This window comes from Thermobia domestica, chromosome 2 (assembly GCF_964235325.1).
Source record: "Thermobia domestica chromosome 2, izTheDome1.hap1.1, whole genome shotgun sequence".
Lineage (NCBI taxonomy): Eukaryota > Metazoa > Arthropoda > Insecta > Zygentoma > Lepismatidae > Thermobia > Thermobia domestica.
Window position 1 is genome coordinate 348,018,354 of NC_137455.1, and position 25,647 is coordinate 348,044,000.

The 25,647-nt window shown below is 37.4% G+C and overlaps 1 protein-coding gene across 1 annotated transcript in view; it reads left to right on the forward strand.

The window, feature by feature from the left end:
• The first annotated feature begins 17,019 nt into the window (after positions 1-17,019).
• LOC145678753 (proliferation-associated protein 2G4) overlaps positions 17,020-25,647 on the forward strand; it is a 51,359-nt gene continuing 42,731 nt past the window's right edge. Inside the window, exon 1 of the mRNA XM_081749243.1 lies at positions 17,020-17,176. Within this exon, the coding sequence (XP_081605369.1) occupies positions 17,092-17,176 (85 nt within the window). The 5' untranslated portion in view covers positions 17,020-17,091. The remainder of the gene's footprint in view (positions 17,177-25,647) is intronic.

Genomic DNA, 25,647 nt, shown 5'->3' on the forward strand with positions numbered 1-25,647 from the left:
AATTCTGTTGTACAGACGAAACATATAATCTGTAAACTGAGGTTCATAAGTGGATGTGTACGCAAAAAGTTCAGACGCACATTGCAAAGCTTCTGCATGACTCATTAGTGGAACCTGTTCTTTTATCTCTTGCGACTCCTCTTCATCTTCACTATTTTCAGACACTGACACCTTATGCTGCCTTTCTTTTACTATAGTTTCTAAGATATCTTCTGGTGTAGTTGGGATTTCTTCGTGAACATCTAAACCATCGTCGATTCAATTAATTTCATCCACTGGCACTAAATCTGCTTGAGTGTTTAACGGAAACGTGCGGATGACTTCATTTAGTCTTTCAACAATCTCAGCATCACCAGATTCACTACTTGTCACTTCGTTGTAAAATCCTGCACGACCAAAACACTTCTTTATTGTTTCCTTTGAAACTTGGTCCCAGACTCTGACTAACCAACGGATAGCGTCCAACACTGTTATTGACTTTACAAAGTCTGCCTTATTGCTACTAGCTTCAGCTGCAGTTACAACATATTGTAGCATGTGCTGACGATACTGAGATTTCATGTTCTGAATTATTCCCTGGTCAAGAGGCTGAACTTCTGCTGTTACATTTGGAGGGAGAAATTTCACTTCGATATTGCTAAAATCGTTTGTTTTGCGGTGGCTGGTTGCGTTGTCAATAATCAACAAAATTTTGCGATTTAGCTTTTTCATTCAACTGTTTAAATTTTCAAGCCAGTTTTCAAAAATGTCCAATGTCATCCATGCCTTTTTGTTCGAGTACCAATGAACTGGCAAACTCTTAACGTCGATTCGCTTTTCTTAGAACACCATGGGGCGTGCAACACTACCGATCACTAATGGCTTCAACTTTTCACCAGTAGCACTAGAACACAAAAGGACACTTAATCTTTCTTTAGCAAGCTTTCCTCCTTTGCACTTCTCGCCTTTCTGTACCAAACTTTTCCGTGGGAGTTGGCGGTCAAATAATCCCGTTTCATCGGCATTAAATATGTTTTCTAATGGGTAACCACTGATAACTTCATGCAATTTTGACTTCCAGTCTTCGACTACTTTTGTGTCTATTCCTGCAGATTCACCGGAAAGGAAACGAAGATTAATGTTATGACGGGATGTAAACGATTCTAACCACCCATTACTAGCATGAAAGTTTTCAATTTGAAATCTTCGGGAAATTTCCTTTGCTTTTTCCTGCAGCATCGGCCCTGTAACAGGAATGTCCATCGCTCGACACTTATGAAAAAATTCAAGGGTTAACGAGTTGACTACTTCGTAATCAGTTTTTCGTAATTTTCTTTTCCTGTCTTATTGTAGTTTTCCTCCCAGGCTTTAATAATTGAGTCCCTGTTTTTATTAATGTTCCCTACCGTAGATTTTGATACCCCACATTGTACGGATATTGAGCGTTGACTCACACCTTTATCTATCAAATCTAACGCTTCTTTTTTCTTCTTTACGCACAGTTCATTCAACTTCCTACGTTTTGAATCCATTATGAATTCATGAACTCAACACGTCCCCTTCCACTGAACACACACACAGAAATCGGAAATCGTTTTTTTTTCTTTCTTCTTCTTGCTATCTGTAGAGTAAGAAAATTTCATCTGAACTGACTAAACAGTGACAAACGTTTTATGGTGATTCATTCTAGACGTATTTCTTTTATTCTTTTTGGCACATATGCACAGGCTTGTACAGTATAGTATCGTCTACCTCTTGTTAATGAGCTACAAGTGTTTCCCTCGCAGCAAAAGATGTTTTGGGAAAATCTTAAGGGAATTCAGAATTTCCGCTACCCTTCGATGAGCCGTCAGGTGCCAATAGTTGACAATTGAGATGGTTAGCTTTAACCTTGAGAATTTTTCGGAATTACTAAAGCTTCCCACTGATAAAAGGAGCCGATATTCCTAATGGTTTTACCAAAACAGACAAGGTAAACAAACACGTACAACCATTTCCTGAATTCCTGTACGTGCTTTTTCTTATTCACATCTTCTTTCACCAGGGTAGTGTTCTGGCCATTGACCTCTAAGAACAAATCGTGGGAATCTATGCTTCTTGTCTCCATTCACAAATACAGAACATCTGCCTCTCGTATGTAAGTACGAAAAAGTTTAGAAAAACAACAAAACGGTATTTTGCGTGACCAAGATACACAGGTAAATTGATCATTATCATCATAGGATAACATTGCTTCAATGCGGCCAACTTCCGAGATAGACAGGTGGCCAACTTATAGAGTAATAAGTAACAAATCTCTTATGGGAGAATGAAGGTTGAAGACGAACCAGGCCAAGATGAGCAGGTGGCCAACTTAGAGAGGTGGCCAACTTGACAGGTTATGCTGTACTACCACATTATTTTTTCTCAAGAGAGACGAAGGAGGAGCACAAATACACTGATGGTTTTTCCTGAGGTGAAACATTTAGAATAGTTCCTGTTCGAATCTCCGGATGGGGACCACTTCAGGAAGAATCATGAAAGGAGAAAATCATAACTATTATTTCAGTACAGGAACCCGGAGCGTACGAACTTTACGAGTGCGGGTAAACTTAAAAATTTAGAAGTAGAAATGCACAAATGTAAAGTGAGAATAGTGAGTTTAAGTGAATTGCAATGGTCAGGAAAAGGTGGGACAATATCGGGAAATTACACAAAATTCTATTATAGAGGCATAGTATTTAGAAGTTTCTATATACTACAACCCATCGGAAATTTCATCTTGATGTAGGAATTATACTATTTTTTCCTTCCATCATACCACGTCACTCAAAGTACAATTTATTTAACAATATCAGAATATCTTTTAATAATTATTTAACATATTTGACAATAAGATCATGAGACGAATGTTCGGACCCAAGAGGAAGAATGGGGAATGGCGGAAACTTCATAACGAGGAACTAGATAATTTATACCGTTTACTAAACATTGTTAGGATCATCAAATCTAGGAGGCTCAGGTTGGCAGGTCACGTAGCCAGAATGGAAGAAAATAGGAAAACTTTTAACGTTTTAACTGAAGTCCAATCGGAAAACGACCATTAGGAAGACCTAGGCGCAGATAAGAGGACAATATTAAGATGGATCTCGCAAATTAGGAATATAAAATAGAAACTAAATCCAGTTGACTAAAGATAGAAGTCAATCAAGAGCTTTTGTGAACGCGACATTGAACCTCCGGGTTTCATAGGCATATAGTTAGTTTTTTAGTTGTTCTTTCACCTCTATTATTCTTAATGCCATCTATTAATTTATCGTTTCAACCAGCTAAGTTTTTTTATTTTCCTCGACATGCGAATTTCGGTATATTTTTTAATGGTAATAACTATGTTTTACTCCGAATAATGCAATAAGAAGCGTCTTACCCTCTTTGTTAGGCCTAGTTTTAGACGGAAGCATTTATCGTAGCAAAAATCGTATTGATATCCTACCATGTAAAGTAGCAAATGCTATAGCATTTCACATGCCATGGCATATCGTATGGCATTTCTCGTCGATAGAACCTGCTCTATTTCGTAGCATTTCCCCCAGCATTTCTGGTCCGATTGCAGCGCCGTGGTGTGTTAATTGGAAGCGAAAGAGTTTGTGGCAAATATCCATGCTGTTTGTTTTGTGTTGGGAAATTGAATTGTAGTAAAGAAAAATGAGTTGGAGGAGGGATGCCTTTTGCCCACATACTTTGTGGTTTTCGTTTTTAATATAACCGGCGAGAACTGTTTTTACAACCACTATAACTTTAGCTACCTCACGCTTTAGTTTCGAAACCATAATTGCGGTCTTCTCCATTGATTTGTTTGCTACGTCACGACAAGATGCTTATCAAAATGCTACCGTGTAAAAGAACCATATATACTTTTGATGCCATAGAATATTATACGAGATTTTTGGCAGCACATCTGCTACGAGAGATGCTACGATAAATGCTTCCGTCTAAAACTAGCTTTATTCTTCATTCAGAAACTCATATAGTGGGCTTCTCATCATTATCACTATAATCATCTTAAAGATATTTCACCATTTCTTAGTTTCATTTTCGTTTCTCATTTACCTTTCATACATTCGTTAATCGTACTACCGAACCATTGAAAATGAGGAATCTATTTTATTTGCTTTCCTCCGACTTTTATAATAGTCACATCCGATCATGATAACCACAATTGCACGAACGTTTTACACATTTTTAAGTCTTCTCAAATTATTTTGGTTTTTCTTTATCTTGTTTGGTATCTTGTTAATTTTTGAGTGAGATTCTGCAACAGCAGCCATACTATCCGAAAAGGAAATATACAAGTTCTTCTAGTACCTATCAAATAAACATTTCTCTAATCAAACTCTTCCTTGCTATTCTGGATAATGAATAATGCCACTGAAAGGCAAAATTTTTGTCGAACACCTTTGCAATATTCACTATCCTTCGCCATTTCTTGTATTCCAACTTTTAATGCTTGGTTTATATAAGAGTTTATTCTGAGTCTGATCTTTCATCTCGTTTAAAACATCTTTCAAGTGCCCAGCACAAGCGGGTTGAGGTATTTTCTTAATCAACGAATACTATAATTGTAATCAAATCTTTCATATTTGAAGCCGACTTTTTTCTACATGTAATGTGAAACTAAGGTACTGGTGTTGAAGCATTTTAGATCTATCGGGATATAGCCTGTATCGCACGAAATTCGTACCATAGAATGTGTGTCTTGTAGAGGGCATACTCATCTTAATTTCAAGGTCTTAGCACACGGCGAGCATAGTAAATGGTAAGCTAATCGTAGTGTGTATATAGTGCATGCTGCTCCTAGTACAAGCTTGTCGGCAAACGAAATGAGAGTAGTTAAGTGTGGATCTTTCCCAGGACGTCAGCGAATGTGTGTTGCACAATTAGGTGTCTTTTAGCTTAGCCGTATACTGAGACAGCAAAATTTCGGATGGTTCTTCGTTGAGTTGTCACTTGTATATAATGCTGTGTTAGTGGGATAGAGAGGTCCCATGGCCAATGTTCCCTTTCGGTGCCTCCTTGACGTACCTCTATGCTCCTGGAAAGAACAATTCAGGCCGTTCTACTGACAAAACGTCGACTTCCAGTGCAATCAGACCCTCCGTGATCCTCCATGCACTAAACACATTGAGCCCATAAACACTAAACAATTGATTGTTTAATATCAATATACCATCCGACGTTATTTTCGCATGATTACTCCTAACGCTGGATTTTTCCAAGAACATTTTTTTCTGTGATATCGATGAAGGCTGCAGTGTCAAGGTGAATGAAGAATGGATTATTCAGCGATGGGACTAGTTTCTTAGGCACAAAGATGATTCTGTGTGTGTAAGGGAAAATCCAAGTGAGAGGGAAAATCCAACGTGTTCTCATTCACCATATGGGATACACGCTTCACTTTCTGGTGAGTAGTAATCGCATGACTTGGCCTAACTTTTTGGCCCCTGGGTCCCTGCCTCAGGACCCATGGTCCCTGGCCGGGGTCAATGACCTAGGGGTACCTAGGACCACCCCTAAAATTTGGCAGGGGTACATAGGACCACCCCCCAGGACCCATGGTCCCTGGCCCGTGTCAATGACCTAGGGGTACTTAGGACCTCCCCTCTAGATTTTGGCAGGGGTACATAGGATCACCCCTTAAATTTTGGAAATTGCCAAATCTAAAAAAATTTGGTATGGTAGCCTAGGACCATAGTATGTACCTCTATCAGTATTGGGTGTCTATGTCGTTCCCTTTCATGAGTAAAAAATTGCCAAAAATTCAAATTTCGGGGCGTTTTTTGACCTAATTTATCCCCTTTGATGAGGTATTATTACCCTATATGGTTATATGTGCATATACAGGGATTCATTACCTTTCATAAGACATGGGTATATTGCTGCACCCCTTTAAATTTTTGGGAGGTGTACCTTGGCCCACCCCTTCAATTTTGGAAATTGCCCAATTTAAACATTTTGGTACAATAGTATGTATTACTATAAATTTGGGTGGTCCACTTCGTTCCCTTTTAGGGGTACAAAATTGCCAAATTTTTAGTACAAACACATGTTTGGTTTTTTGGCTCATTTTATTCCCTTGGATGAGGTCCTATTACCTTATATAGTTATATGGGTGTATACAGGTGTTTATTTCCTATTGTAAGACATAGGTATATTAATGCACCCCTTTAAAAATTTGGCAGGAGTGCCTTGGCCCACCCCAGGCACCATGCCAACTTCAGTGCAAGCAATTTTTGCGTATGAAAAAAGAACATGAACAGATTATGTTACATTACTACACATTTCTGCTCGTTGTTACGCATAGAAGCTTGTTATTGTGAAATTGCAGAATCTGCTTATACTACATCAGCATTTTTTTCTCAGCTGACGGACTTTTAAGCTCAACTTTACATTTATGTCAAAGACAGTTTCGTAACATATCGATGAGTGTTACATTTTTTCAATCAAGTTTAAGAAAAATGAATCACATTTTAGATGTGGTAATTTGAATGTCGTAAGAAACTAACGAGTCAACGGTATGATGTCATTATCAAAATTGCGATACTAGATGTCGTAATGATTGATGTGTAAGGAGAAAAAACGTGAATAATGTCACAACCAATCAGATTGCTTCTTACATCACGTTTCGGCTCATGATACATGATGAAAGCTGTGTTTTCATTGGTTCTCCGTGATGTCATTGATTCATTTTCCTCGTTTCTGATTGGCTGATAGTGTTGTCACTTTATAGTTGAACCGTTTCAGACCTAAATAAATTTCTTAATTTCATTTTCAAATCCTACTTCCACGAAGATCTTGAATGAACGTAGATGTACCTCTAGTGACAGCGTGACTTTACTCCGTTCCTTGAATTTGAGGTAAGTATCGACTGCGTTTTCTTAACATCAATGGAGTGCTTTTGCATGAGGATAACATTGTTATCATTGTTTTATTTTAACACGAAATATTTAGCAAATGGAAGAATAACCCTCACTTACTTGACCGGGGATCGAATTAGGAATCCCACACATTAGAAGTAAGCACGAGAAAATTGTTGATTTTGGTTTAGCGTCCCTTCAGTAGTGGGGTGCTAGGAATACAGCTTAATGTTGAATTTGAGCGCATACTGGGTGTTGAACCCGGGCCACATCCCACACATTAGAAGTAGGCACGAGAAAATTGTTGATTTTGGTTTTAGCGTCCCTTCAGTAGTGGGGCTAGGAATACAGCTTAATGTTGAATCTGATCGCATACTGGGTGTTGAACCCGTGCCAGAGGAACGTAACGCTAACCACTTAGCTCAGTTTCTGAAAGTAAACAAAGAAACTACGCACGAATTTGTTCCCTACAACGTGAGACGTGGACTTGCAGTTTAATGTGGGATCTGATCTCCCGCCGAGAAACGAATTCGAGTCTTTCTTGTCTTAGCTCGAAAAAAAAAAAGCAAGCGCATGAGATTTTGTTTTCGTTTCATGTTCGTCATACGTTTTAAAGTTCAGTGTCAGAGGAAAAAATGCTTACTACTACAATGATTCTTTCAGCACAGTTAGAAAAACAATTTCATTCATTCTTTTTATCACTACAGAAACTTAGGTCATTTACATGTTGATGTTGGTCCGGGTTTGATTTCCAGTATGACGACAATAAAACGTTTCAGTAGTAGAACTATTTGAGATATGATCATTCTTTTAGGATTGATCGTGTAGTCATTTTGATAACGTAGTGATCTCTGAATTCAATTTAATTCGTGCTTTTTTTTCTCTTTTCGTTTTAGATATTTGTTTTTCTTTGCCTATTCCTTTTTTGCTTACCTTACCTTTTTCCCTATTTGAATATGGCTACTTCTGGCTTTACTGTCTTGCGAGAAATCAATAGACATTATCGGCGTTTTAATCTTGAAGGACGAATGCTGGAAATTCAAATTAATGCTCCGACCAGTGGCACCGATATTGTGGAGTGGGTTCAGACCTCCTTTCAACAGATGTTGGATTACTTATTGGAAAATGTCGACGAATCATCGATGGTTGGATTATCGATTTTATCCCACGATGAGAAGAACAAACCGTTTTATCTATCTTTCCGGCATGCAAGTAATTTGACACTGGAGCATCCTTTGATCGCATCCTTCAAAGTAACGATAGTTTTCTCATGAACGAACCGTTCATTGTCCATTTTCATCATGTGGATGTGCCCCGTGGATTTGGATTGGTGCGTCGAGGTCTTTTATCAAACGACGAATTATTAAAGTGCAAGAAAGGCATTCTACGAGTAAAAAACACCGACAAGAAATGTTTAGCGTATGCAATTGTGATTGCTATTGGCCTAAAGAAATATAAGGATACGAACAAGAAACTGTACAGACAATATCACAACCAGAGCAAGTGTGTTGTTATTCCAGCCGTACATGAACTTTTGTCCAGATCATCAGTGAATTTAGACCATGGGGGATCCGTGGAAGAATTACGACAATTGCAACGCTACTTGACAAATTATAAACTTACCGTATACACTAGCTTTTCCGGAGAAGATATTCTGTATGAAGGGCCTGGTGGCGAAGATAAAATTCCAATCAATTTAATGTGCATCAATTCACATTATGACATCATCACGTCATTAACGGCCGTTTTCTCTACTGTGTATTATTGTGCTGCATGCCCCAAAAAATATAATAACAGAAATAGACACGTCAAGAACTGTTCGGCCATGTGTGAGAAATGTTTGCAGAAACCGCCATGCAGTAAGACCAATACGGAGAAGCAGTGCCCAGAGTGCAATCGTGAATTTTATGGTGAAACATGCTATACAAATCATCTGACTGTACCATATCATAAGGGCCAGCCAATATGCAAGATGGTGAAACAGTGTGCCAAATGTCTACGCATTTATTCGTTTGTCCATACAGGGGAAAGAAAACATGATTGTACTGATTATTTTTGTAATGTGTGCCATAAACACGTTACGTCTACCCACCAATGCTACATGAAGCCTGATACGACTCAATTAAAACCTGGAGTTCCATCAGTGTTACATGCCAAGAAAGCTATGATTGTCTTCTATGATATCGAAGCCACACAGGATACTTTCTTCGATGAAGACACATTCATTCATAAGCCCAATTTACTGGTGGCCCAACAAGTATGTTACAACTGTGTTCAAGATGAAGATATACATCATCCGTGTGAAGTTTGTGGACAGCGAGAACATATTTTTCAAGATGATCCGATCAATGCCTTTCTTGCGTATTTACGTCAACCACGACCCAACATCAAACTTATTGTATCTTTGGCACATAACTGTAAGGGATATGATGGTCATTTTATTCTTAAATCTTTAGTGGAAGAACATAAATTGAAACCTACTTTGATCTTGAACGGAGCAAAAATTTTAAGCATGAAAGTGAATCACTTATCGTTTATTGACTCCTTAAATTTTATGCCAATGGCTTTAAGTAAATTATCCAAGGCATTTCATTTACCAGCGACCAAAGGATATTTTCCACACTTTTTTAATACTGCAAATCAAACGTATGTGGGAAAATTACCGGACATCCATTATTATGGTGCAGATGAAATGAAAGTGGATGAACGAGAAAAATTCATGACATGGTACAACGAACACCAGAACGATACGTTTATTTTCCAAAAAGAATTGGTGAACTATTGTGTTCAGGACGTCAACGTACTTCGAATGGCTTGTATATCTTTCATGACCACTTTTGAACAAGAAACTCACGTTAATCCTTTCCTGGAGGCTATCACTTTGGCGAGTGCGTGCAATTTAGTATTTCGACGAAATTTCTTAAAACCTAATACTATTAGCATTCTTCCTGCACGAGGATACCGTCACAGAAACAATCAGTCACGGATTGCTTTGCAGTGGCTTGCCTACATGGAAGAAAAAGAGGGTCATTCAATTCTACATGCGGCCAAAGGTAAAGAAGTTTATGTTGCTGGTTTTCATCTGGACGGCTACTACAAAGATCCCGACACTAAAGAGGAACACGTGTATGAATTTGAAGGGTGCAGATTCCATGGATGTCCTCTATGTGTCCCTACAGGCCGTGATCAACCCATTTATGAGAACTCCGAAGAAACGATGAACTATCGCTACGAGAGAACACAGCGTAAAATGAAATTATTACGATCCATGGGATATAAAGTACATGAAATGTGGGAATGTGAATTTCGTCAAGTGTTAAAATCCAATCCAGCATTGGCCTCTTCTTTAAGCACACATCCTTATACTAATAAGACACCATTAAATCCAAGAGACAGCTTCTATGGTGGCCGTGTTAATGCCATTAAATTGTATCACGTCGCAAATGAAAATGAAGGCGAAGAAATAAAATTCTTGGATATCGTCTCCCTGTATCCTTATGTGAATAAATGTGGACGGTATCCAATAGGGCATCCACGAATATATCTACAGGGAGATCCAGAAATGCCCGACATTCAAGATGTCAACGGATTGGTCAAGTTGAAGATTTTGCCTAGCAGAAATGTGTTTCATCCAGTGCTGCCATTTCGCTCAAATAAGAAGTTGTTGTTTCCACTTTGTGCTGCCTGTGCCACAGCATTAAATCAAGATTCTGAATGTACACATTCGGACAGTGAACGAAGTCTAACAGGAACATGGGTGTCCTATGAAATTCAAAAAGCCATTGAACTTGGGTATCAAGTCATTGAAATTTACGAAATTTGGGATTACGACATCACCGTATATGATCCAGAAACCGAGACTGGCGGATTATTCAGCGAATACATTAACACATTTTTGAAATCGAAGCTGGAAGCTTCTGGTTGGCCTGCCAATTGCGTCACCGAAGAAGAAAAGCAGCAGTATATCCAAATGGTACAACAACGGGAAGGCATAACTTTGGATGCAGCAAATATAATGACAAATTCAGCACGTCGTAGTCTTGCAAAACTCTGTTTGAATGCCTTCTGGGGACGACTCGCTATAAGAGACAATTTCAGCCAAACGACCATCATTAACGACCCCAAAGAACTGTATCAAAAATTAACTGCTCCAGACATAAAAGTCAACCAAATTTTACCTGTTAATGATTCGATGTTATACCTTTATTGGCAGTATGAAGATGATGTTCCAGTACAAAATCACAATGCTAATGTTGTCCTTGGAGCATTTACAACGTGTCAAGCTCGTCTGGAACTCCACAAATATTTAGAACTGCTGCAAGAAAGAGTATTATATTTCGATACAGATTCCGTAATATTCACGCAGCGACCATCAGAGCCCACAATAGAACCAGAAGTATTTCTTGGTTCAATGTCAAATGAACTGGAATCAATTGGACCAAAAGCATACATTAAAAAATTCGTGTCTGGTGGTCCAAAACAGTACGCCTTGGAAATCTACGACCCCGACACGAAATCAACCAGTTATGTATGCAAAATTCGTGGATTCACACTCAATTATACTGCAAGTCAAAAGTGAAATTTTAATAGTCTGGAGCAAATGATCATAAATCAATCGAGTGAAAAAGTCTCCATTAGCACGCCGCACAAAATTTACAGAACCCACGATCATCATCTTGTCACAAAACCTGAAGAAAAGAAGTACAGTTTCAACTATAAAAAACGCCGATTAATACCAAACACATACGAGACATTGCCCTATGGGTATAAAAAAGCCAGAACAGAATAACAGCCATAATTTCCCCTAATCCCACCAACATCACCTCCCAAAGACGGGGCAAAGAATCAACGCCTCCCAAAGACGGGGCAAAGAATCAACGCAACACGGGACATGCTTCAACGAGGCCACAGCGAAGACAAAAACTCAGATAACATCACCTTGCAAAAACCCGTGGAGAAAAAAAAAGGAATTCAGGTACGTCACATTTGCGTTTCTTTTCTCACCTCACTCTCTCTTGATCAGTTAGTTCGATGTTAATAATCTGTTTTTCTTCTTTCACAGGAAACAAAATAAATATTACCATGTATATTCATATGTTTTATTTTCTCTTTACAGAATTTGTACCCGTCACGGACACGTCTTCCTTTGAAGAAAAAGAAATTCTGTATTCTATTTCACATGCTAAAAATAAATGTACAAAAACATGATTCTGTGTTTTTATTTCACATCCTAAAATCAAATTCTTTTTCCTGTACTGCGATTTCAATTTCTTTTTTCTGAATCAGTTTACCGATAAAATAAATCAATGTTTTGCGGGAAAAAAAAATCAAACTAAATTTTTTGTTTCAGAAAATTTTTTGTGTACGAAAAAAAACTGATTCAGAAAATTTTTGTGTACGAAAAAAAATGTTTTCAGAAAAAATTTTTGTGTACGAAAACAAAATTCTGTTTCAGAAATTTTTTTGTGTGTACAAAACAAAAACTGTTTCAGAAAAATTTTTATGTACAAACAAAATTCTGTTTCAGAAAAATTTTTATGTACAAACAAAATTCTGTTTCAGAAAAATTTTTGTGTGCAAAACAAAAATCAGTTTTCGTCACGAAACTGCTCCGACTAAATGAATCGATTCATTCTGATAGTGTTGGCAACACTGGAAAAATTTCGGTAAGTATCGCTCAGACCCTGAGTTACAGCGAACACAACTAGATTCGAACCAGCAACCTTACATGTCTGATTCATCTCTAAATACAGCCAACTAAACAATAAGATTATGTGTATACGTCAATGCTTTGCACTGAGTCAACAAGGTTTTCTTCAAGGTCAAAGTTGCACACGAAGTAAAAAAGATGACAACGCAGATCTTCTATCTTTCTATATGAAACATAAACCTAGTATAAACTGCTCGCACTGAAATGTGTAATGTAACATAATCTGCTCGTCTTCTTTTCATACGCGAAACTGTTCGCACTGAATGGAGTACGGCGGCTCAGCGCTTCAATCCACAACGAAGTAAGTTCATGTTTCCTCCTATCATTTTTCATCATCGTTTCAAGGGGACGTTAAACTCAACATTTCTTAAACTAACACACACACACAAAAAAAATCGAACTCGGGACCATGACATAGTAATCAACAAACTGAACTTCTCAATGGGCCATGGTGACTCAGCTCTTATTTCTGATGTGTGAGGTCTCTGCTTCAATCCGCAAGCAAGTAAGTTTATGATGTTTCTCATTTCTCATCATCGTTTCTAGGGAACGTTAACATTTCCTGAAACTAGCACCAAGAATCAAACTCGGGACCATTGCATAGTAATCAACACACGTGTACGATGGCTCAGCGCTTGTCTCTACTGTATGAGGTCCCTGCTTCAATCCTCAGTCAAGTAAGTTCATGTTTCGTCCTATCATCTCTCACCGTTTTCGCGGGGACGTTAAATTCAACATTTCCAAGAATCAAACTCGGGACGATTGCAAGGTTCACTCCTAAAGCGGAACAAAATGCCCCCTAAAAGGGAACGAGGTGGACCACCCAAATTTTGTAGTAATATATATTAGGGTCCAGTACTATGATACCAAATGTTTAAATTTGGCAATTTCTAAAACTTAAGGGGCGGGCCAAGGTACCATTCCCGGGGGTGCACATATGTACTTATGTTTCATAATAGGGAATGGACTCCTATACATGGCCATATAACCATATAAGGTAATAGGATCTCATCCAAGGAAATGAATTAGGTCAAAAACCAAACACGTGGTACAACGTAATGCTTACGTTTATATTTTGGCAATTTTGTACCCCTAAAAGGGAACGAGATAGACCACCAAAATTTATAGTGATCTATATTAGGGTTCTATACTATTATACCAAATGTTTAAATTGGGCAATTTCCAAAATTTAAGGGGTGGGCCAAGGCACTCCTGCCAAATTTTTAAAGGGGTGCACAAATGTACCTATGTCTTACAATAGGAAATAAACACCTGTATACACCCATATAAGGTAATAGGACCTCATCCAAGGGAATAAAATGAGCCAAAAAACCAAACATGTGGTTGTACTAAAAATTTGGCAATTTTGTACCCCTAAAAGGAAACGAAGTGGACCACCCAAATTTATAGTAATACATACTAGGGTTCTATACTATTGTACCAAAATGTTTAAATTGGGTAATTTCCAAAATTGAAGGGGTGGGCCAAGGCACTCCTGCCAAATTTAAAGGGGTGCACAAATGTACCTATGTCTTACAATAGGAAATAAACACCTGTATACACCCATATAAGTTAATAGGACATCATCCAAGGGAATAAAAATGAACCAAAAAAAAAAAAAAACAAACATGTGGTTGTACTAAAATTTTGGCAATTTTGTACCCCTAAAAGGGAACGAAGTGAACCACCCAAATTTATAGTAATACATACTAGGGTTCTATACTATAATACCCAATGTTGAAATTGGGCAATTTCCAAAATTGAAGGGGTGGGCCAAGGTACACCTCCCAAAAATTTAAAGGGGTGCAGCAATATACCCATGTCTTATGAAAGGTAATGAATCCCTGTATATGCACATATAACCATATAGGATAATAATACCTCATCAAAGGGGATAAATTAGGTCAAAAACCCCGAAATTTGAATTTTTGGCAATTTTTTACCCATAAAAGGGAACGACATAGACACCCAATACTGATAGAGGTACATACTGTGGTCCTAGGCTACCACACCCAATTTTTAGATTTGGCAATTTCCAAAATTTAAGGGGTGGTCCTATGTACCCCTGCCAAAATCTAGAGGGGGTGGTCCTAAGTACCCCTAGGTCATTGACACGGGCCAGGGACCATGGGTCCTGGGGGGTGGTCCTATGTACCCCTGCCAAATTTTAGGGGGTGGTCCTAGGTACCCCTAGGTCATTGACCCCGGCCAGGGACCATGGGTCCTGAGGCAGGGACCCAGGGGCCAAAAAGTTAGGCAAAGTAACCCCATTACTACTCTGGTGCTTGATCTCGCTCGTCTTTCGTCTTTTTTCAGGGTAATATTATTATAGTACTTCATGCAATCTTGTCCTCCGACTTTATCTGGACATTTTTTGATATCTACGTATTTTTGAACAGTATATCACGCATCCTTATACCGCCAGATGAGCCCAGCGTACTATACCGCCGAATACTCCTCCTATTCTGGTCTGCTAGATCTCCGGACCTATGCTTTATCAAGCATGTGTGGAGCATGATGGGACGGCATCTGACCACCAGCTGACTATGTAAAAAGTCTCCCAAGGCAGACAATACCTACAACTTCTGACTGGCTACACCCGAACAGTTATATGGTCATTTGGAGTGGTTACATGTTCTATTAATATGACTACTGTAACGTTTTTGGTAACATGATCAGGATGTACCGTGAGAGGCATTTTGGGAACAGTCACACTCACGATCGTCGTCGTCTCGTTTTCCAATTTTGGGTCAAGTCTATGAATTCCTACTGTATCCTTAATTGTGGTTACGCCAGTGCAATTCTTAGTCCTAATATATTTTGATTTTTTCCCATATTATATTCATTCAGTCTCATTCTAGCGTCATATATAAAAGAAAAAAGTTGATTTCTTAATAAACAGAGTCAAAGGGCAATATTCTTCGTTGAATTTTTATTGTAAAACAAACCATTTTAATAAATTAAGGAAACAACCGACTTTTAACACATCAATTCCTCTGTAGATGCACATATAGTGTTACACAAAGAAGGAAAAAGTGTATGACTAGAGCGGGACTCGGAATACCGAAGACCTTAAGTTCGAGTTCTGGTCCAGTCATGCACTTTTTCACTCTTTGTTTAAAAAACCATGTTTGTTTCCTTACCTGTGAAGTTGCAGGGAAAGATGTAAGGGAAAGACCAGTGAATTTGCCAGGGAAGGGAAGAAACTACATACATCCACACAACTGACCCTCAACTATTCTTTATACTTATTATTTTTTTTCTTAAGATTCCCACCAGAAAACAATTTATTATAGAAAAGAAAAACAAAGAATTTCGAATTCATCTTGCAACTGTTCTGTGGTGGCTCACTAGGTCATTGACTTATGACAAATATATTTTGTAAGAAAGATATTTTTTGTTTACTGTAATGTGTTTCAGAGCTGAGAAGAATTCTCTGTTTGTTATGAAAAGGTTACTAAAACGTTTTGGGAGAACAGGAGATTGTTTGTCTCCATAGAAGAAAGGAGTTTCTTCCGTAACAACATATATTTTGGCCAGGACAAAAAATGTCCTAATTATATATATACCGTTAAGGGAGGTTTTAATGTAATGGGAAAGAAAGCAGAAGCATCAATTTTAAGACAATTTTCAGATATGTAAAATAATATAACCAGTGGCGTATTTACGATGTTGTATAAGTAGCTTTGCTTTGTGAAAATGTGAAAAATTGTGCAAAATATTTAATTTACTTTATTATAGTAAATAAAATTTCGGGGGTAAGCCCACTTAAATACGCCACTGAATATAACATATCATTGATTTAGGAAATATTTTTCTTCGTTAGTTTTATGTAAAATGATAAAAAAAAAAAAGCCTCAGACATTTTCAAGAACGTATAGAAGGACAGAGAAAATATTAGTAAGGCTATATATTATATAATCTAATGTTGTTTATTCTCGTTGTTTGCTGTGTAGAGATCTGAACTGCTAATCGTTCACTTCATTTAGTATTAAGAATATTTGTAATTTTTTGAACAAGCAGCAACTTTTCCCTATGAGTATACGGATAATGAGCATATTATTCTTGATAAAACATTCCAAATGTTTGCACACAGTCCTGCACATTACAAGATAAGCATCGCGAAGTTTAATAAATTCCACTCGGTGAAAGTTCTTATTACCAGCCTCAATAACAATCGAAATTGCACGCGTGTCACTCTTTCACTATAAAAACGTATCTTGCATTATTATGTAATTTCCAATATCGAGAAATATGCTTGTTTTAAAGAAATCTCTTAGTTAATTTTATGATATAGTTCATCAGATACAACTTTCTGGTTATGCTGTTGCATTTGATGCTTGGTGTTTTCGCGACTAATTGAAATTTGGTGAAGTAACTGTTGATAAAATCCAGGACCTGGCACACTAAAGTTACGTAGTTCTCAGCTCATTTGTTACAGAATTTTACTTTCCTTCGCTGCCACCACTTCCCGCTTCAACGTCACGTGACCCTAGTTTGATAGTAGACATGGCTGACAAAGAAGAGTCGGAGAAGACGATTGCGGAAGACTTGGTTGTCACCAAGTATAAAATGGCTGGTGACATTGTAAACCGTAAGTCAGTGATGTTAAGTTAAGTGTGAATGTGACATAAGTTATGTTATGAAGGTTTTAAGGTGTCAAGTGGTATGTTGAATTGATGTTTGCGGAATGACCATATGGCATCCAGCATCTAAAGTTAGCGGCAACGTGTTCGGGAGAAATGGTGTATTATAGAGTTCTGTTTTGAAGGAAGTAGTTCATGTGCCTTAGATACTTGTTGCTGTGGAAGATTTAATTGAATGAAGTCTTCAGCAAGACTTATAAAAGTATATTTTCGCAATGGCATAGCAAAGTGCGGAGCGGTGTATCGTTTGATCCGTGCTGTTGACATTTACCTTCCAGCTATAGTGCAGATAGTAAAAAGCGTATGGAGGGCTTTAAAGGTGTCGGATTAACTAGGGCAGAGAGTATGTGATTGAAGAGTTAAAAGTTAAATATTAAATGCACCATTTAGTATTAAGAATGTTTTTTGATTGAAAAGAGCACGGATCTCCACTGTTGAGAATTGGAAAAGATACGTGTATTCTTACCAGACAAGTTTTCAGCCACTGGTCCAGTAACATTGCATCTGTGTGACTTAACGAGTCAAGGGTAGGCTTATCCTATCACTCGAGGGACAATTTTTTCATCGACGTTTTGACTGTATTCCGTCAAACTGCATTAAACATTTAAATTTCTCAATTCCTAGAATATGCTTACGCAGGGAATTTAATAAAAATAGGCGTACTGTCTCTTTTTATGGGGGTACTTAATATTCATGAAATATTAACTTTTCTTAGTAAGAAACGCACCCTTACAGCTTTAAAATGTGTTTAAGGGAGAAGTTGCATCAACGGCTACATACTGGACTGATTTGAGAACAGAGTATAAGTACAGCGTGTAGACACATGCATACTAATAACTACAATTCTTGGTAAATGTTTAGGGCAAATTTTTACTTTGACTCCAACTGTGACTTCAACCGATTCATGTGATCCGGTTCCCGGAGCAGTTTAGGAATCATTCCTAAACTGCTCCCGGAACCGGATCACATGAATCGATTACAATTACTAACACAGTGAAAGTAACGTACGATGTTAAGAATTATACTATAAGTACAAGGGCCACAATGTTACTATACGATGTTAAGAATTATACTATAAGTACAAGGGCCACAATGTTACTATACGAAGTTAAGAATTATACTATAAGTACAAGGGCCACAATGTTACTAAACATCAATTCAGGTGAAGCGGTGACTATGAATTTTGAGATCTAAATGGGGGGCTACCGCCCCCCAACCCCCCCGCTCAAGTACCATAAAAATATCCAAAATAATAATAAATAATCACACCACTACTATAAAGCTAAGATAAGAAGGGAAAAATTAAAAAAAAAAAAAACACTCGTCTCTAATCATAAATCAGTGCATGACAAAGAAAAAAAAAATTACATCTCAACAAGACAATAGGACAAGCAGCAGCAAACCAAATACTTTGCCTAATACTCAAATGCAAAACAAATCAAGAATAAAAATAATATGAATTAAAAAAAGAAAACACCATTTCGCCATAGGAGAAATCTCATGAATAATGAACTCATAACTGCTGATTCCACACACGAAAAAATAAGATACCAAGAACACATGCACAATACTCAACATTACTGAAAAATGTTCTTTTCCGCACACACGTCGTTTTATTAAACCGAGCACACTTGCTATTATTACAAACAAGAAACCAATAAACGTCCACTTTTAGAATACGTCGAAAATATCTTCAGTTTAGACCACAATTATGATAGGTTTTCTCTAACTCAATTCAACCAATTCAATTACGCGCTCCCGCATGCCGCAAACAGCAGCACACACATACATGCACACAGAACATGTGACTACTAACCAACTACCATATGACTACACAGACACCTAGTGGGAAAAATATGAGCTAAGCCGTCACACCAAACGCACGAACAGTTCTAACAAGTGACTCACGCACAAACAGTTCCAGGAAGTAACTGAACCTATAAGAACCGATTAAAGTCACAGTTGGAGTCAAAGTAAAGACTTACCATGTTGAGTAATGGGGGGCCAAGACCTATGAAGACAGAAAACAGTCCCCTGCGGGGCTCTTACGCGCCTTCACTCGCTAACCTCTTACGCGCCTTCACTCGCTAACGCTCGCTCAACAGTATCGTGTGAATTAAATGTTATTAACCTAATCGAACAATGTGAATAGAATACGGCAAAAAAAAAAAAAAAAGTTTAAAACCTGGCCCCTTAAAGTTAATAAGCCCACTGCTTAAATGACGAATGAACTTAAAACCATCTTGTGCTAGCTCGCCATTAAAAAGCCCGAATCCTATTGAACCGAGTAAAGACAATAAACCGGGGAGCACGCGCGAAGGTGGGTATACACATATACTAGGATAGTGCAAAAGCATTTAATATAGGAAGTTCGAGACCGGAACCAAGGCAAGCATAATCTAACCTATTCATAAGTCACTATTGTCAGGTTGAAAGTCTCGCGAGGCTTAACGGAATGACATAAAAAGATGCCTTGCGTGTTCCATAACTTCGTGAAATTTCTATGGTCAGTTTGTACATTGGTTTCTCATAACCTCTCTTTACCTTCATCTTAGGGTACTGAATGGTAAAGAGTACGTCTGGCATTTCCTGTTTCTACCTTATAATACATGTGAGAGGTGAAATTATGTGTTAACTTTAGTATTGCTTCTGTTTTCACTAAAAATTTGAAGAATTTACAAGTGGAAGAGGTAAAAATTGGTGATGTGGAGATCTTACGTAATTTTAGGTGTGTAGGCTTGGAAATAAATTTGTTTAATACGATAAATTATATGTAGAAGTTGGTACTATTTGAAAAACGCGGAAGGTTTTGATGTGTTCTATGAGCGTAGTAGTTGTGTTTTAGAAGGTAACCTAACGTAACAAGTTTTTAAAGTTTGAAGTGCTTTTTGGTAGATTTGGACTGGAAGAACACCTCTTTAGTTAAGCCAGAATTACAATATATATTTTGATTACAGTAGCGATCGTGTTGTAAAATCATGTGACATATTTCTTCTGTAGATTTTACGTATTTACGGCTCTATGAAATAGAATAGATGTTGCCAAAATGTGATTGTGATTTGATAGGTAGTAAATCATCTATGAAGTTTACTAGCAGATCAGGTATTTTGAAGCCTTGAATGATAGTGTGTGAGAGTTACCAGCTATCAGATGTAAGCTTTGTGCAGGTCAAGTTTAGGTACAATGCTCGAAGAAATTGTTGAAGTATTGTAATTCTTTCACTTTTTTTTTTTCTGTCCTCCAATAGATATACGATGGGCGACGTGACATTACCCCACTTCGCATAGATGAAATTCAAGGAGGCCACGATATGTAATTGTTGAGAAATTAGTTTTTGTCAGCATTTTTGTTGAAATGGTACAGCATCCGGATGTATGGGAATTACAATGCGAAAGCAGACAAACTTTTACTGGGCGGCCACCAGAACTCACGAATGATATCTAACGAGTTAGGGGAATGCGAAGCTGTTGGGAACGCGCCGGGTTTGCGTCCGAAGGAAGCAGGCGCATCAGCGATGGTAGGGACACTTGCGGGATTAGGATTAGGATTTAGATTTCTGGGCTTTCAGTATCTAAGGCCATTTAGCCCTTCACGTTTTGAGGGATGACGTCCCTCGGCAAGCACACAATCCGGGGAAAGGGAACGAAGAAAAGATTGGGAAAGGAAGGAAGCAGCCTGGGACCTATAAGTTAGGTCCCACCCCGGCATTTGGCTGGTGTGAATGAAAAAGACCTCATTCAGGGTGGCTTACCTGAAAAAGCGTGTTACACTTTTTCGACCGAGTGCCCCCACTGGGAATCGAACCCGGGACCGCTCGGTAGGGACACCTGGGTACGAGGATAGTGAAACGACTGGGTTTTCGTAATTATGCGAGTCCAGTGGCGGTCGTATTTGTTTCACATTAGTAACGCTATACTTGTAAAATACAGCTTTTATACACTGTGCAGAAATATTCCACCGGTGAAAGATAGGATCTAGTACAGTCATCTTTTATATGCATTCATATGTAAACCTAATATATAGTTGTGGTTTATGTTTAATTTTGCCATCTGCAGACATTTGTTTCGTGTAGACATGTCTTTTCTATGTAGAGAATTCAATTTCACCTGGAGGTTTTTCAAAATGTGGTTTGCTAAACTTGACCAGTATTATTATATAAATCTCATCACAGTTTTAGCCGTGTCTTCTAGTAGTGCTAAACTAAAGATGATGTCTCTGTTTCATATTTAAACATTAGCACCATGATCTTAAGATCAGCAAACAAACTATTTGAAGACACGGCAATGGGAAGGTTATATCTGATAGTTCTTTAATCTATGGTATTACCGCGCTGTCCCATTGTAGAAAGCTATACTTATTTTCATGAAATTAGAACTTGTAGCAAATGCACTCTTCCTTACAGGGTTAGCTGTTTTTTTTTTTTTTTTTTTTTCAAAATAACCAACTGGTTTAAAAAAAAACGAAAAATGCTTTAAATCGTGTGAACTTCATGGTGACGTTTTCACATATAAAATCATCCGCATTACGTTTATCTATTTTTCACCTTTTAATCAAGGGGTCCCGTGTTCAATTCTCGGTCGAACCACAACCCATCTTTTCAAGTGTAAGCCAAGTAGCGATTCGAGGTGTCCCTTTTAGCGAAAGTCTTCTCCGTGATAACATTGGTATTTCACAAGGATGTTAAGCCTAAACATACTCGAATGAATGCCTGTTGTTTTATAAAGAAGCCAAGGTTGCTTAAATATATTGATAGAAATTGGCAAAATTTATCAACTGCCTACGTAGCTTCGAACATCAACTTGGATTTGACTTTGTTTTAATTTTATTGAATGATATCTACATACCAAATTTGTAATTTAATACCTTAGTTTTAGCGTAATGATTATGATGCGTTGACCTTAAAATTTTACATACAAATACATTTAAAGTAATAACAGGATTTTCCCAATGGCTAAGGCGGGAGTTTCCCGATTTATGTATAATTCTGGTGTAATGTTTATACTTCTGTAACTGTTTCTTTTTGTCCTTCTGAAATGACTCTTCAGAATTATATTAACAAGTAGGCCTATGTAAAGATCAGTACAACGTGTTTTTATCAGGAGTCCTTCGTGATTAAGTCGGCAATCGCATATGTGGCCAGTAGTCCCGGTTTCGTATCTAAATGGACAATTTCTCTTGGATGTAAGTCGAGAAGCGGTTTGGATTCCGCTTTAAGCTTATGTGACTCCTTCCATCATAACCTTGTTGTTGCATAAGAACGCCAAGGCGAAACAAATTAATTTCTGTCCATATCTAATATAAATACATAGAATAAATTATTATTAAAAAAAAATTTAAACCCCCCAAAAAAAACGGGATTAACCCAAAGGAACTTGGTTTTTTGTTTTTTTTTTTCAATAAGAACCATGCTTTTTGCCAAGCTTGCTTCCTTAGAATGTGTTTCTTAAGGAAATTGTAGAGGTATACATCCCTGGATCAAGTATGACATTCTATTTTATGGGTTTATTTGTTTCGGTTCTTTCTAGCTTAAAATGTAGGTAGAAACACGTTAAAAATAAATACTAAAGGAACATGGATAACAATAAGAAATGGTATAGAATATAATGAGCTGATCAGTACAATACTGTATACCTACTTTTGGGCCTCCCTATATTAAGGGTGCAGTTCCATTTTAGGAGGACTGAGTGTAAATACAGTGTGCGCATATGGTATAAAAACTGCAGTGTATGAGCCACGAATTAACTTAAAAACACAAACTATCGGTATCACTATTTGACAATGAAGAAAGCAAATAGTAGTGCCGTAATGAAAGTAAAATACTATATTTTTTTCTTCCTTCAGCATAGTGTTCATGATCTATATTTTTTCTACTGCTATTAGTAAACGAAAGAAATTTGTATGGAGCCAACCGTATCGAGCTAGACATTAGTTTTTACTTTTTAAAAGCATTAATTTTTCAATTTCTTTTCTTTCTGATAGCGCCCAGAAAGCTGAAGTCTCACAACGTACAAAGTGCACTACTCCCGTGTTGTAATCCGTTCGCAAATTAATTATGACATACTAAACTTTAAGTAGTTAGTGTAATATTTCTGTCTGAGGTTAAGTATATTTTATGTGAACTGGTTCCTAATGAGGTGGTCTCACAAGGAACCCCTTGAATGCGAAGTGGGAAGTGCAATGTCTAATAAGGCTCATTTGAAAGTGTAGTGTGAACAATGATTACAGGAAAAATATTAGCTGCTAATGATTTACTATGTGTATCAGGAGGGCGACAGGAAATGCGTGTCTCTGAGAGGTGCAGAGATCAACCTTCTGTGGGATGTATGTATTGCACTTCACAAAATGGACATACGAAATGTTAAAGACAAACCATTAACTTGCACCATGAACACCGAATGAAAAATATGCGTCACAGTGTTCACAAACGTTCGCACATTCAAGATCGAAGACCAACTTCTCGGGACATACAAACCGTTTTCGACGTTCAGCTAAGTATCCACTCTTAAAGAATGCATATAGAATCATGTTGGTATAACGGGAAGATAAGATCTGATGGAATATGATGGCACCCATTACACCAGTATGATTCTATATGCATTCTTTAAGAGTGGATACTTAGCTGAACGTCCAGAACGGTTTGTAACTCCTAAGAAGTTCGCCTTCGATTTTGATGGTGCGAACGTTTGTGATCACTGTGGCGCAAGTTAATGGTTCGTTTTAAACATTACGTGAATGTCGAAGATGTCAATTTTGTAATGTGTAATACATACATCCTATAGAAGGTTGATCTCTGCACCTCTCTGACACATATTTTCGGTCGCCCTTCTGATGCGCATGGTAAGTCATTAGCAGCTAATATTTTTCCTGTCATCATTGTTCACACTACACTTTCAAATGAGCCTTACTAGACATTGTACTTCCGACCTTGCACTCAAGGGGTTCCTTGTCAGTTTCTTATGCAGGAGAGCTGTGTAGCAGTCCAGGGTTCAGTTCTTGATTTGAACGGTTCGAATTCCAAGTCACGCTATAGCCCCATATCTCATGGTCTTAAGTGCTGGAAAGGCATTAAACTTCAAACGAACCAAATCTTATATAATTATAGCAGTAAAACTGAACATTTTTTACAATGTTCTCAATGTTATTAGTCACTTGAATTAAATCCTAGTATTAAATATTACAACACATTACTTACTTTACACGCCATACTATGATGTGACATTTGTAAACTGGGACAAGGTTGCATTTTAAAAATGGTGGGTGAAAGCGCACAACGTACATTGAGTTAATACTTATTTTCTTCAATCTTTACACTTACTTTATCACCGCTTTACTGTTGATACTACAATTGGAGATAATACATGTGTACGTTATTGTATTATTTCTGTTGACTTGCTTAGAATTTTTTTAACCTTTTCAGCTCCAAAGCTATGTGAGACAAGCATCCACAGCATAACACTAAATCTGAACTATATGCCTTTGCAGATTTAACTGTTAACAACGAATTATTCTGTACTGAGGGGGTTAATTTTATTGTATCTTAAATATAACTGTATTTGAAAGCTGCTACTTGATTAATAAGTTACATATTCAATATTTATGAAAAAAATAAATAAAATATAATAAGTAAATAAATAAAAACTCAAATTTATGAACTCTGAACATTTCGGCATAAATTTATTGCTTTCCTCAGCGCAGATAGTCTCAGAAAATTAACGTTATCTGTGTAATATCTTTTTGAGTATCTTGTTCTGGATGTCGTAACTCTTTTATTTCCAGCAGCGTTTCAAAAAATGTTGTGTCTATATTATACTCTTGATGAGCTCTAACTGGCACCTTACACAGCAGGCTAATAATTGAAGAAACTGTGCTTCTAAGTCTCATTTCTGTTACGTATTTCATTTCATTGTATTAATTAAACGGAGTTGGCCGAAGAAAAGTGACAAATTGGAACCTTATTATTTTCTGACCTGCAAATGTAAAAGCTGTGCCCTTACTCCAAATGTTAGCATGTTTAGATTAAAGAAAAAATAAATTTGTGTCGTAGAGTATAAACCATTTTTTTTTTTTTTTTTTTTTTTTTTTTTGTAGAGTATAAACCATTTTTTATGTGCATTTTTACTTTTGTTACTTTCATTGAAATCTTCACATCCTGTAAAAAGATTGCGTGATTTCTATTTCTTAAATAAAATACGCGAAACATGAGCTGGACATTTTTTTTGTCTGCTCTTTTTAAAATCTCACGTCTTACTAAAAACTTAGTTGTATAAGGTGAAGAGGAGTATGTAGGTGCAACGGAAATTTTGTTGAAAGACTGCTGGAAGTAAGAGTTACAATGTTCAGAAGGAAATAATCAACGAAATGTACCTCCTTAGACGATGTCAGTTTTCTGAAAAGATCTTTGCTGAGAAGGCAATAATTT